At 34.9% G+C, this 15,801-nt stretch overlaps 1 protein-coding gene across 1 annotated transcript; it reads right to left on the reverse strand.

Annotated features, from left to right (window-relative positions):
* Nucleotides 1-2,635: 2,635 nt before the first annotated feature.
* LOC113758434 (putative late blight resistance protein homolog R1A-3) lies at nt 2,636-6,346 on the reverse strand. Its single transcript, XM_027301292.1, has one exon. The coding sequence runs from the start codon at nt 6,344-6,346 to the stop codon at nt 2,636-2,638; it is 3,711 nt and encodes a 1,236-aa protein (XP_027157093.1).
* Between the last annotated feature and the right edge of the window lie 9,455 nt (nt 6,347-15,801).

The raw sequence follows: 15,801 nt of genomic DNA on the forward strand, positions 1-15,801 counted from the left end.
AAATTAGATACCTGATTTATATTTCTTGACTAGGCAAAATTGGGTCAAGTACCCAATAATACGCGCGGGAGGAGGCTTAGGATAAGAGGTTTGAGAAACCACGGGCCTCTTGAGAACCCACGGATGCCCAACCCATCACTTATATACTTTTTTTTTAATCTTCGTATATATACATAAAATACAATTTTTTTTTGAAATAACTAAGTAATTTCATTTAGCAAATTGCATATCAATTGTTAGAGGCAATATATTTTTTACAAGATTCATTTGTAAATGTCATGAACTTATTTTTGTTCTAGTAGAGTTTGTTTGATATAGAACTTGTAAAGAAAGGTAATGCTTATCACACTTTATTTTTTTTGTGTGATTCTATTATCTCAACGTAATATTCAAATTTCATTTTTGGCTCAAAAGCATTTGATTAAGAACGTTGAAATTGAGAAACAATTTGAACTTTTAATTGAATTATAATGGTTATTGAATAATGATTTTTGAAGTAATTTTATTGGGTTTGGATGCTTTAAGTTTTATTATTGTTTTGGGTAAATGACACCTAACATCTGTTTCGAAATACTGACAACGTGTAGCTTCCTTGTTTTGTTTGATAGGCTAAGATTTGGTTTATTTATTAAGTAGTGTAGTGATAAAAAGAACTTGTTTATAAAAAATTTGATAAAATATTTTACTTTGAGCTACAATCAGATATCAAGATTTAAAAGCTAAGAAATAGAAATTAAACAAAAAATACAAGCCAAAAATTTAAATTACATTTGGAAATTACCATTTTTCGACACAAAATTTTGCCACCTAATAAAAAAGTCCTAGCTAAGCTACTGGTAGTCGAGGACTTTCAAGTAGAAGGCCTTGTTTGGATTGCTTGTTTCCGTCGAAAAATATTGTCGTTTTCCGTAATCACATTTTTCAATCACATTTTTTTCTCACATATATCAAATCGCTACAGTAATTTTTCCATGAAAAATGACGGAAAATGCAATCCAAACACAACAAGTTTTTCGTAGGGCTACAAGTTACTTAAGGTTTCAGTGTTTAGTGTGGCATAGCATTTCAGAAGTTAGAACTCGTATAAAATTATGGTAACGTGGGGTTCTAGATTTGAATCGTCTTTTATTGTAGAGCATCTTCCCTAGTTTCCCCTCAAGTAGTCTTAAGTCCACCTTTCTACTAGTACCACTAAATGTGTTTTGGATTTAGAAGAAGAAAGAACAATACTTCTTGTTTAATCAGCATGCCTTCATAGTATGTTACGTTATATATAAGGGTAAATTACTTTTTACTCCGTTATGATTTAGTCCTCTACGACATAATCCCCTATAGTTTAAAAATTCATATATAACCATCTCATAGTTTGAGTTCAAGTGTCATCGTTAGTTTTTACGGAAAAACTAACGGTCAATAGTAAAACGTCAAAATGAAACTAATAAATCGTCAAATTTATCCTTTCAATACTCGTTAGAGAAAATTACTCGAGTAGCCACTAAACTTTTTCAATGATCAAGATTTGACCATTCAACTATAAATAGTATGTTTTTACCCATTGAACTATCAAATATGTAAATTTTGAGCCATTCCCTCTGATTCCACCTTTAACTCTGCCAGATTTAAGAAGTCGCATGAGTTATGAGTAGGGCTGCAAACGAGCCGAGCCGAGTCGAGTTTTGAGCTAATCGAGTCGAGTCTCGACTAAATTTTACCAAACTCAAGCTCGAGCTCGAGCTCGACGAGCCGGCAAATTTCGAGCCGAGCCGAGCCGAGCTCGAGCTCGAAAAAAAATAAAAAATATTTATTTTATTTTTTAAAAAATAAATAAAATAATATTTTTCTTAATAAATAATAAAATATTAAGGATATATACGTAATTTTACTATGAAAATAAAAATAAAAAAATATATATATATATAATATACGTAATTTTATTATTAAATAAAAATAAAAAATAAAAAAATATATATATATATAATATACGTAATTTTATTATTAAATAAAAATAAAAATAAAAAATATATATATATACCCAAACTCGCGAGCCGGCTCGCGAGCTAACGAGCTTAATATTCTGAGCTCGAGTTTGACTCGAGCCGCTCGCGAGCGGCTCGATTCGTTTGCAGCCCTAGTTATGAGATATACTATTAATAGTTAGATCTAGTAGAGTTAACGGGGGAATTAGATGCAATGCAAGTAACGCTATGAAAAAAGAATTGACAAATTGGCAAATCCAAGTAAATACATTAATCGGTGGCATTCGAAAACAAATTACTAATGGTGTAAAAAGGCAATAAATTTGTAACAATTATGCAGCTAAGCAGTAGTATTAACTTACAGAATGTGTGAAACACTCTTGGAACCATAACTAAAATCTTAAGGGGGAAAAAAAGATAGCTGCTTCATTCATTTCAATCTTCAGAAACAACACGAATCCTGGGAATGATCCCACCACACGGTTTGAGACAGGATAAGAAACATTAAAGCAACCTGATTAACTGATATTGATGCTACACTGATACAGCAAAGCCAGTAGTGGTACAGAAGTAAAGGACTAGGAAATAAAAAAAAACAGGTAAAATGAGTGAAAGTGGCTGCCCAAGCCAAAGATACTTGAGAAGATTAGTAGTCCACCTTATGAAATAAGGATCTTCAGATCAGCATTTCCCAAGTCCATTTGTTCCTCCTGAAGTGGCTTTATAAAACTTGCAGAGTAGGGACAATAAGACACCTCAACTATTTCAAGAGTCGAACTCCCCAAAGAAGAAGGGATCTCCTTTAAATAGCGACAGTTTATCAATACAAGTTTCTGCAGACTTGGAAAACAATCCACGCCCTCGCAGGCAGTCCACTTGACAATATCCAAGCCAGCTATTTTCAGAAATCTAACTTTAGGGAACCCCTCTTTTTCCACGTTCCATATTTCCCCCTCGAAGGCTTGATCAAGTAATTTGAGAACCTCCAGATTGGGAAGATTTTCGATTGCTGAAATTTTGCTCCAAGGGAAAAGAAAACCGAATAGAGTCAACTTTCTAATTGCCGAAGGGAATTGAAACTCAAACTGGCATGGATTTGGAAGATTAATGAACCCCAGATTCAGTGATTCTAGTCCACTTAGAAAGTCAAGTACGAGAATCTTGTCTGCTGAAACCCAATCAGCTGCTGGAATGCATTTCACGAGAATGCATTTCAGCTGCTGGATATTAGGAATTTTTCTGAATACCTTGCGGACTATATCCAAAGAAGAAAAACAAACTCGGGAGAAGGTATTCAAATCATACAAGTCTGCAGCAGTGTCAAGATTGTCTGTGGACAAGTTAAAGTCCTTTGACTGTAAGTGCCTTAGCTTCTTCAGATTCCATATAGTATCAGGTAGTAAAACAGTGTGAACAAATGTTTCCAGGATGAAGGTTTCCAAATTCGAGAGATTGTCTATGGAAGATGGAATTGATCTCATATTTCCTAGAATTGCCAAGTACCTCAATTGAACCAATAATTCTAGTTCTCTAGGAAAAGTATCACCTAGATCTATGTTGCTCAATTCTAACACTTTAACAAGTTTGAAGATACCAAAACTGGATGAAATCTCAAATCCACAATGTCGGTGCCTTTTACCTCCACCGGAGTGTATTAGAGAACGGATTGTGGGAGCATATAACTTAGACTTGCAAAAGTGCACTGGGTAAGAGTTAATGCATAGGCGGCGTAAGTTGCGTGGCACTCTGGAAGTATATATTTCATCATACCCACGCACCAGCAGCAGAAAATTTTCTTCTTTGCCTTTTGTCACACAAAACTCATGCAGCAAATCATGAACGCGACAAGCTTTGACACCACCAATGGATCTTTGCTTGGAAACAATGACCAAGCTTCTGTGGATAAGATCCATTAAGAATTCATTTGCCACATCCTCTGCACTCTTGAACTGAGTTTTCTGGGTAAATCCTTCAGCCCCCCATAACCACATCAACTTCTCAGCAGTGTGTTCATGGTCTTCTGGAAATGCACCGAAGTATAGAAAGCATGGCTTCAAATTTTCTGGTAGGTTCTTGTAACTCAACTCTATTGCAGCAGAGCATTGTTCTGTACTAGAGACGATTCTTGAACTTAAACCGTCCACCAGTTCTTTCCAACCATGTTGGTTCTCATTTGCCAGAATTCCAGCTAGAATGACGATTGTAAGTGGCAGTCCTTGACACATTTCCACGATTTTCATTTGCAGTTCGCATAATTCTGGTGGAGCCAAATCATTTCCAGGAACTAACTTCATGTTTAACAAGTCCCAGCTCTCATCGGGAGTCAGCAGACGGAGGAAATGAGGCCCTTCATCAAGTTTGCCTATCAGAGCAGCAACATCAGACTTTCGACTTGTCACGATCACTCTACTGCCGTTTTGATTGTCAGGGAATGATGCTTCCAATCCCTTCCATGCTTCAGCATCCCATATATCATCCAAAACAATGAGATATCTAGTCCTTAGCAGACCTCTTCTGACTTCTGAAGCCAAATCTTCTTCACACATCTCAGAAAATTTCTCAGGAAGTTTGGAGTGAATACATGTCAAAATTTCAAGTAACAGATTTTTTCGGTGATACACTTGAGAGACAGTACACCAAGCACGTGTATAAAAATGCGATGTAACTAAAGGATCATTGTACACTTTTTTAGCTAAAGTTGTCTTGCCAAGTCCTGGCATACCTACAATGGGGACAATTTGCAGAAGGGAGGATCCTCTTGTGAGTCGATTGATTATTGAGGTTGCCTCATCCTCCAATCCCACAATCATGTCATTGATTATTGGCATGCTTCCCTGTGATGGCATGTTATTTGGACTCTTGGTAACTTCCTTAACTTTGAGATCAAGTGTTTTTCTATCAAAAATGTTCAAGGCCGCAGCTTTGATGATCTTAATTTCTTCTTCAACGGAATCAAATGAGATTGAAGAAGAATCTAGAATGTCTCCAACCAATAAGGAGTCGATAAGAAATTCTACCTCGTATGCCACCTCAACAACACGATCCCAAAGTGCTTGAAGCTCCTGATCTTCATTGCGCAATTCCACAATTCTTCCCAAGAAAGAGCGTAAGTAAACAAGTTCTTCATGGATTGAATGAATTGGATAGTTTGAAAGAGCAACTGAACGAGCATCAGGATTTGCCAAATCTCCGATATATTTTAGAAGAAAATCGATAAATCCCAACTCATTAGTCCTGGGAAACTTGGATGATGGTGATATTTCTGGATATTTCTCTGCAACTATTGCCTTGATAAGCTTTATCCTTTTCAGGAAATCATGAAAAGACTCCAGATCCATTTCCTTGACTGATCCATCTTTAATTTCGTTGAGAGAAAAGGAAAAAATAACAAGTCCTGCATCACAGAGGAGTCGTCCAGTAAGATCTCTCATTTTCTCATCAAACACGTCGGGGTTCCCCTTGAGAATCGTTCTCAAGGACCTCAACCCGTCATAAACCATTTTCAATCGATCCTTCAAAGACATCATAACACAAGCTCCAGTCTTTAGTATCTCCCAAAGATAGATTAGGAGAGAATCGATGAAGACTCTGAATATGTGCTCATCTTTTTTCTCGTATGGTTGTCTTGATATCTTTGAAGCAATCAGGGCCTGGAAATAAGTCCTATGGACTTCGGGTTCTACAGGAATGATCTTCGGCAGCAGGTCCCGAACAGGATTTTCTTCTGAGCCCCACAGGATATAGTTGGGTGCTGTGTTCACAGCGACGGATTTAGTGTGAGTCAGTAAAGGTCCCAATTGCCCATCATCGATGCCATGAAGTGTAACAAAACAGATGAAGTTTTTCAAGAATGTTAGCTTCTCTTCTAAGTTTTCCCATAGTTCCGGCTCTTCATTATATTTTAAGACATCAATTAAGCGAGCGTACCGAAGGCTCTCCAGAAGAGAGTTCATGACATCCATTAGGTCATCTTTCTTTACCAGGGACTTGCTAGACAACCTTGATGAGCTGTCAAAATCCTTGATTTCTTGCATGAGGGATGACTCTCCTTCTTCTAGATCGTCGGGGATATCTATATCATGGCCCGTACGATATCCTTCCACACTAGTAAGATAGAACATGTGAATCGCCTGTCCCAGTTTGGAAATGTGATCTTTCATCCTGACAACCAGTGCTCCCAGATTTGCATCATCATCATCGCCCCACTTTCTCACAGATAGAAGAAATGGTCTGAAAGTTCCTAGATGTATTTTTAGTCTCCTCAATTGAATGAGCTCGTCCTCCCTATCTGGAGTTTTAAGCCACAGATCCTCCAGCAACTGCAGATCATGCAAGACGGCTGAAAGGCAAGTAAGACAACTGGAGGCCATTTAACGAAAGGAAGATGAGTTAAATTTAGAGATGAAGCAAGTCAATGAATATGGCTAGGAATGATGAAAAAAGTTGTACAGATCTCTCTTTCAGAAACTAGGAAAGCTCTGAGCTCAGAAGAAGTTAGATCGAGGTTTTCGAGAGAATTTGTGCACAGTCCAATTGGGAGAGCTGGTAAAGAGGGTCTGTCATTGCCCAGTTGGGAGGGCTGGTGCTGGACCTGGTGGGCTAATTTGGCCTTTTCTTTGCAGAAATTTCACATCTGGCTGACATTAATCTTTCTTTATTCCTATATTTATCTTTTCCATTGCAGAAGAATGATGGAGAGGCAGGAGAGCTACTGAATTATTGTGGACCCCACCGGCTCTGTTCTGAGATGTGAAAAGTCAATCAATCCTACTTTTATTCGCTAAAGTTTTGGCTTTTGTCGAGGAACTTGCCCTTATTTTCACAATTTACTTTCACAGTTTTACCCCCAAAAAAAGAAAAAGGTAAAGTATAAGAAATTTCACTGGTGAAAAAGTAATGGATTCCTCGTCTTAATCTGCTACAATATTTTTATATTTCGTTATTTTCAGTCAGTAATGTTTGACAAGCTTATTAGGCTACAACAATTACACGTTTAATCGAGTGCTCAACTCTTTTCTGGATATTGAATTCCCAAAAAGTGAGACATTTTAAGAAAAATTTTCAAAGGGTAATATTTTTTTTAACTTTTTCTCAAATTGTGAAAAGCGCATTTAGTGAAATGCAATCCTTTTTTTTCGCATGATGCATTTATAAAATTGTTTTACTATTTGTATAGGTAGATATTACTTAAATACCGCACGAATGTATCGTTTAGAAATCACATTTATAGAATTAATTTTTTTTAAACCTTGACCATTCGGGACCCTTTCTTAAAACTCTCATGATTTGAAAATTTCCTTCATAGTTGCGAGTATATAGACTCACAACTAGATATATTTTATTTATTCATAAGGAATAATTTTCTAGCTGAATTATTGACCCAAAAAAGCTGATCTTATATGGAGTCAGCAGGTCATAGAAAATTGAACCAGTGCATGCTGTTTATTATCTTTCGGGAAATGCTAAAAATTAGTAGGACACTTTTTTTTTTTTTGGTCTAAATAGTTTCAACAACTTGCTCATAACCTTTGATTTTTATTGACTCCCTATAATACTCACTAAGAATATGAAAAAATATCAAGGAGCGTGTTAATTTGTTAATGTTCTCATGATATGCACATTATCGAGAGCTCATATCGACTATTTTATTATAGTTCAAAACTTTCGTGGTGAGATTATAAATAGCAAGAGATTGGTAATTTGGCCAGTTCACGAAATCACATGATTTTCACACGACTGGTTCAACTTAAAATTAAGCTACCCAACCCAAGGGAAGTTGGATGGGAAGGTTATAATAAAATATTAAGTGGGACAATGTGAAGAAACGACAGTTTTAGAAGGGGTCCACTGGGACTCAGCCTTTTTCTTATTGTCGCACCGTTTCCATTATTCCAGCTGGTTTTTTTGGCTGACCCAACTTCTAGCATTAAAAACCAAATACAGAATTGTTTGATTCCATTGAATTGAACCACAGTCACACAGTAGTGCGCAGTATCATGTTCTTGTTTGTTTGTGAATCATAATGGTTACGTCTAGCTGGCAATGATTTTGTGTTTCAATTAGTTATTGGGATAATTTCAGAAACCTCCCCTGAGGTTTCTGACATTTACACTCACCTTCCCTGTGATTTGAACAATTACACTAACCTCCCCTGAGATTACTAATCCTTTACAAATTCAGTCCAAATGATTAAAATATTGTTACTAACTGTCGTGCCCCATTTTTTACAAGATGGAAAAAGAAAGTGTTTTATAAAAAGATGTGATTTATTAATAATAAATGAAAAAGGACCTAGAATGGGACTTAAAAGTATGCGACAATTTGTGTCCAAAATTTAGTCTAAAAGGGTTTTTAAGAAAAAAATAGGAGTCGCCACTTGGTATGGAGTTTTGGTGTACCAAGTCACCCAAAAATAAAGTAAAATAAAATAAAACCCTTTTTGACAACTCCAGGTCTTTGAAAACAAGAGAAAATGGGTTCGGGAGTCACGGTTGAAGAAAGGGAAGGCAAAGGTTCAATTGACTCAAACCTAAGGCACCCTTTCAACCTAGTCTAAGCTAGTTGCGAGGTTTAGTCAAAATTTTCCTAATCTAACCCTTAATTTTATCATATTTGGATGTTTCCTATATGGATGCAAATCTAAATATATCGAAAGGGACAAAATGTTCATTCAAGGGGTTTAATTGAACCAATCGCATTAATTGCGAAGGCCAAAATGATTCCTTGAAAGTGTCACGAATATGCAAATGATGAAATTAAAATAAAAGAAAAGAAATTAAATTATATACATATATATAAGTGATCAAAGAAAAGGAGAATGCAACATAAAGGGTACGGGAGGCAAAACTCGTGACATAATTTTCTTATACATGGATTAATAGGGTACTTAAACTAGAAAGTTATAATCACCCATTTCCCATGTTTGAAAAATAATTATCCTAACATGAACAAGCAAATGAACTAGCTTAAATGAGATGCAATTCTAAATGACATGATTAGCACCTATAGCGGGTAGGGGATAATATAATAGGGAATATCATGCAAATGAGAAAAGATCCTAAAAATGAAAATATGCATGAAAATGTAGTGAATAGCATACAAAGATGAATCTAGCGCAAGATGACCTAAAGGGTCTAGCGTTGGACTAGCCCATTTCTAAAAGTCCTTACTAGCGTTGGACTAGCAAGTAAGCGGAGGGAGAAACCACAACTAGCGTTGGACTAGTGTGGTGACATCATGCATTAACAATTCATAGTGAAACAAATAAAGCATAAATTAAAACAAATAGACACATAAGAGCACGTAGCACATAACACGTAAACATAATATCTAGATGCCAAAATCCTAAGAAAAGCGGATAAAATACATAACACATAAGCCACATAAACACGCAACCTATCTATTACATCGGGGAGCGCCTAACTACAATCTAGAAAGGAAAAATATAATGAAATAAATCTAATTATCCTATCTATTACATTTTGAGGTATTTAAATGCCTCTCGAATCATTATAAAAATTAACTGAAACATATGTAAGAAAATTTGAATGAATATTTAAATCAAATAAATAAAGCATATAAAGATATATAAACACATAGGAACACATAGGAGCACATAAGAGCACGTAATTGACATTAAAATAATAAAATAGGAGTACCTCCCGTTTGAAGTGGTGACTAAATGGAGTCAAATTGTCCTAATTATACTCACAATGAACAAAAGGATCATGGCACCAATTTAATTGAAAAATAAAATAATAATACAAGCACTAAATTCACACTAATATGTCAGACGTAAAGAAATTTAAGCAAATCTAAAAATTACAAGTTAAGTATATTCAAAAGTAGCATAATTAGCTATTAAAGAAAAGAAACAATCATAATAAAGAGAGTCAAAATTCATCAGGGACTGAATTGCAAAAATTGAAAAACTTTTGGGGGGACAAAATTATATTTTCCAAAGTTCAGGGGTCAAAATTAAATGAAAGATAAAATTCAAGGACCAAAATGCAATTAAATTAAGGACCTTAGTGAAACAAATTTAAAATGTTCTGGGCCGAAGTAAAAATATCCCAAAGATTAGGGGCTAAAGTGCAAATCGTAATCAGATCTTCTTAAGAAAACCGGCCACTGGGCCATTCTCTATTTCTTTGGGCCGAAAACTACCTAAGCCCAACCGAAAGTCCAAACCAAAACACAAGGCCAGCCCGTCTTTTGTCACTCAGATCCAACCAAAATAAAGGCATGGGCTCTGACCTTCTAGCCCAAACGAAACCCAAAAGAAATAAAACAAAAGTCCATTCCCCAAACCCAACCAAAATAACCACAAGCCCACCTAAAACAAATAGCCCATTTCCTTTTTCTTCTTCTTTTCTTTTCTTTCTTTTCTTTCTCCTTCTCCCCATCCGTTTCCTCTTCTTCTTGTTCGGCCAGCTGAAGAAAACTTCAGCTGGTGGCCATGGAGGCTGCCGGTGGCGCCGCCGCCGCCGACCGCCACCGCCGACCGCCACCGCCGGTGACCTCTCCGGTCACCAAAAAATCCTCAAAATACACCCCCTCACTCGATTTTTCGCGTAGGTTCCATTTCCGGAGTTAATTTTTACAAAAGATGATCCGAAGGTGGCCGAAAAGCAAAAAGTCAGTCCAGTTTTTTTATTTTTAAAACACTATATCTTTCACCAAAAATCACAAAAATTATACCATAACACTCCTTGCAACTTCTACGATACAACTATAATCTTAATTTGACAAGAAAACAACATAAAATGGCCAAAATAAAGCAAAACAGCCCCTAAAATTCTTTTTGGCATTTTTTCAAACAATTAACATGCATTCACAATAAACCTTTCCTTTTCCTAAATCTGGTTCATGCCATTTCCCAAATTTCAGCAACACAACAATTACAATAAAAAACCAGCAAAAGCAAGATAAATTAAAACCAAAATGTATCTCATATGCCTTAAAAAAAAACTGGAAAGTACCTCAATGAAAGTGAAATTGCCTTGGCTGAAGCTTCTCTGATGCCTGTGGGTGTGTTGGGAGAAAAAAAGAAAAAGGAACCGAGAGGGAGAGAGCCGAGAGTCCCAGTGAGAGTTGGAGTCTTTTTTCTTGTTGTGGCTTGTCCTCTGTCTGTTAAGAGCTAGCCGAGAGAGGGAGGGAAAATTTTTTCTTTTTTTTTTTTTCGGTTGAGAGCCCAGAGAGAGAGCCGAGAGCCTCCCTTCTTTTCCTTGTCTGTTTTTCCCTGCTTTTTCCAGAGAGAGCCGAGAGGGACTTGTAGCCAAAAATGGGCTTGTGTGCTGAATCTTCCAAAATGATGATTTCTCAACTAATGAAAAGACAAGTCCATGGCCATTGAGTGTGAAAATGGGTTAATAGTTAATTTGGTGAAACAAAATGATCAAAATGATTTTTTTGATTTTTTGATTTTTGTTGTTTTGTTGTTTTTTTTTCTTTTCGTAAAGCAAACCTGCAAAAATGAGAAAATGCATATTAAAATGCAAGAAAATAAATAACTCGTTAAATAGAAAAATCTTGAGAAAATATTAAAAATTGACAAAAATTTGGTGTCTACACTAATCCTTTACTGTAATTAAAAATTAAAAAGTGTTACAGTAATATTCTCGCAAAAAGAAAATCAGTAGGTTATCTATTTAATATAAATTAAATATTTTTTTAAAAAAGAAATGCCCCCATAAAGTATTAATTTTTTATGATTTTCATCCATTACATGAGTAAAGTATTAGCTCTTTATGAGTATTTAATCCTGAATCATTTAATTTATGCTAAATACATAAATATTTATAACTAAAATTGAAAAAGTGTTATATTAATATTTCTACGGAAGAATAACTGGTAGGTTTTTTATTTAACAAAAATTAAATATTTGAGAGTAATACAAATCTGTATTTAAGAATAAATATTTGTAATAAAGTAAATGTTTGAAAGTAAAATACTCGTAAAGAGCAGGCACTTTAAATAAGTAATACGTTTTTTCCTATAAACTATACTCCTTAAAGTTTATTAATTATTAATTAATTTGTAATACTTTGTCATTCATTGGATATGTAGCACAAAGGGCAAATCAGGTACAAAATTCTAATTTCACTCTCTAAAACAATATTTTAATCATTTGGACTGAATTTGTAAAGGATTAGTAACCTCAGGGGAGGTTAGTGTAATTGTTCAAACCACAGGGGAGGTGAGTGTAAATGTCAGAAACCTCAGGGGAGGTTTCTGAAATTATCCCTTAGTTATTAGAATAAAATCATTACCTGAGCAATGTGAACCTAAGAGTGTGAAAGTCGTTTTGATCCATCTTTTAGATCAATTATTCAGATAATCCTAGTGTGAAAACATTATAGGTATTCCTGGTCAAAAGTTCTTGTGACGGGGATAAAAGCATAAAAAAGAAACGCAAGTTGATCTACCAAGAGTATTTATAATCAAGTGCCTTCACTGAGGCACCAAGCGGAATTTGTTAGGTTTGGTTCCAAGAAATTGATCAATGAAAATAAGAGGATTCTTGACAATTCAATAAAGATAATAATAAGGTAAATAAAACACATGGTTCAATCGAATTGATCTATATCTACAAACGAAGGGGTAGCAGATTTAATTCACGGGCAAAAGAGTAGTAGATTAATTATAACAAAAAAAGAGTACAAAAGAGAGAATACGAAATCATAGGAAATAATTCTAAGGTTAAAAGACACCTAAAATTATTGAAAACAAAGAAGAGACTAAATAATATAAAATGCTTAACAGTCCAAAAACACAAAAGAGACTAAATAATACAAAATGCTTAACGGGTTCAAAAGGTTTATAATTTGCTCTTTTGGTTGATACCTAACCAAAACTCCTCTTAGATTGGAGTGTCGGTTTCCTAAAACTCTCTTGGATTAGCACATAAGATACTTGCACCGGTGCCCTTAACACATTTAAATTCACTTAAATCCATTGCATTTATAATCACTAAAAGGTGAGATTTCTTTGTAAAACTTTTGATGTGAAACACAAAAACAAACTCAACAAATCTCTATCTTGGTGTGTATCTAATATCGATAAATAGCTGATAGGGTATTAATTGTTAGTATATTTATTGTTAATTTCCCTCTTTATCCTTGCCAAATGTTGTTTTAATTGTTAACATATATTTATATTTGGTATTTGGCCCTAATTACAGGAAGAGGAGCAAACAAGTGCAAAAAGGAGACTTTTTTGAGAAAAATGCTCCACACGTAAGAAGCTTCTAAAAGATTCACAAACCGGGCTCCATATTGTACCACAAGCAGATTGCCTTTCCTTTTGCTAATTGGTAGTTGACTAGTAATAGGTAGTTTACTGGCACTAGAATTCCGAAACAGAAGGAACATTCGCGGGTCGGCTTTTGCTCTTGTTTTCTTTTTGATTGTTTAGATTAGAGACAGTTTTGGCTCCCTTGGTTTTGGGGGTCCAATTCCTCCGTTTCTTTATTTCCTCTTTTCCGTCCATTCTAGGAGGACGACTGGAACATAGCTTTGTTTTCGATAATTACTTCTGTAATTTTGCATGGGATTTCCTCCATGTAAATGAACTAAGTTTCTACTTCTAGTCAAAGAACAACGGAGGCTTTGTTTTATCCAAAAATTACGAGATCAAATTAATTTTATTTATTCCTCTTATTTACTGATTTTTGCATATTCTCTATTTGCAATGTTTATGGTTGTTTTGTTAATTGAATACTCTAGGCCTGGACGTTGAATAAATTTAGCAACCTAACATCAATTGGAGCATTGAATCCGTGATTGTTCAATTGCTCTAAAATAGTGACAACTAGCATGATTGGGTTTGTGTTAGGAGAATACGCAGGCTAATCTAAAATAACTCTGGTAATGTGTTATTTGGTTAGAATAAGACTCCTCTAATACGTAAGGCAATTGGGAAATTAAATCTTACGGACGTACCTAAGGTTATTTCTCAATTAGAGTAGTGATTGACGGGCGTACCTCAGTCATCGACACAGTAAGGAGGAGTTGACTGTCATCGCTTGTTTGACAGTTATAACTTATTTACTAGTTAATAATTGAAATTATTTCTGCATCGATGATCAATTAGTTGAACCATTGCTGAAATTATTTCTTGACTAGAGCTTAGCTATTGTTAATTTGGTTTTAGTGAATTGTCATTTAATTTTTAGTTAGCTATTTAATTTTATTCGAAACTGTTTAATTATTGCCATTGCTATAAAAACCCCCCATTGTTAGTTTGAACTCCGAAAGAAACGAATATCCCTGTGAATTCGACCCTACTTATTACTATCTATTGAAATTAACTCTAGTTTGAGCAGATATTTATTATTGCACAGGTTTCGACAACCTGTCAATAGCAAACATTTTCCACCATCTCCATAAAGTCTAACGAATCCCCATGAACCACAAAAGTGCTAACAGACCTCAATGACCCACCAACGAGCCAAGATGTAAAAGGTTCAACATGTCCCAACGAGTCAAAATGCACAAAAGTTTCAACAGATCAGAGTGGGTTAAAATATCGAACGTAGTAATCTTGCTTCACTTTTTTCATAAAATCCTCAATGAGTTCCAATGGGTCAAATAACTCTCTTCAAAACTCAACTCAACTCCAACGCGAGATTTTTCTTCACTCTCTATAGCGTTAAATTAATATTTCAGAATTGATATTGATAGTCTATTATCATCATCGTTCCCGCCGAACCCAGAATCTGAAACTTTGATACTAACTTGTTAGATTTAATTCCAGAAAATTGACCAACAAGAACAATAGGGTTCTTCGTAATTCAATAAAAACAATAACAAAGCAAATAAAAAAACAGAAAGATTATAGGGTGCAAAATTATTATTAAATTTGTAATTACTTTCTCCTTGATTTTAGCCAATATTATTTTAATTGGTAGATTCTATTTATATTTGGTTAATTATGCTAATTATAGGGAGGTGGACCAAAAAGTGATAAAAAATGTGATTTTTCAAGAATTACTTTCAAGTCCAGAAGACTCGAAAATTTATCGCATCCGGAGATTTCCCAATTCGAGTCAAATATGAACATCTTCGTTGGAAGTTGGAAGACTTTAATTATCTTTCTTAGTTGTAGAGTTGAATTAGGAAACATGAGTTATTATCGTTTTTATTTCCTTTTTTTTAGACAATAGGTCTTTATTATGAGTAGTAGACGTCAACTAGGAAACAAAGAATAAGGGAAGCCGGATTCCCATTTGATTTGCACTTTGTAGGGTGGAAACTAGGGGTGGGTAAAATTATCCGCTAACTCGAAAACCCGTTATATCCGATCCGAAAATTAGAATATCCGATTTTTATTATTTGATCGGGTCAAAAGAGGGTCGGGTATATTTAGGGCGGGTTAGGGTCACATAATAAAAACCCGAATCTATAATAAGTAATTTTATTGAACAAATTACATTACAAATATGAGAGACTATAGTTTTATTTACAAGATTCATTTGTAGAGACCATGATCTTATATTTTATAGAAAAAGTTTAATTAATGTGGAACATATATATTAAATATTGTGCTACTTATTTCAAACTTTTATTAATTTCGAATTCTTTTAATTTTTTCCTTTATCTTATATTTTCTTCACATGCTTGTTTCTTGGTGGGAAACCTTTTTTTAGAAAAAAAAATTTATTCAATCTTAGATGAATGTGTAAAATATAAAATTAAATTGGTATAAATTATTTTTTAAAATTAAATGATAAATGGGGCGGGGCGGGGCGGGACGGGACGGGTACCCGCTGACCCGACCCTATCTCAGCGGGTACCCAATTATAGGGTACCCGCTGATATACGGG

Source organism: Coffea eugenioides, unplaced genomic scaffold (assembly GCF_003713205.1).
Source record: "Coffea eugenioides isolate CCC68of unplaced genomic scaffold, Ceug_1.0 ScVebR1_507;HRSCAF=1196, whole genome shotgun sequence".
NCBI classification, from domain to species: Eukaryota; Viridiplantae; Streptophyta; class Magnoliopsida; order Gentianales; family Rubiaceae; genus Coffea; species Coffea eugenioides.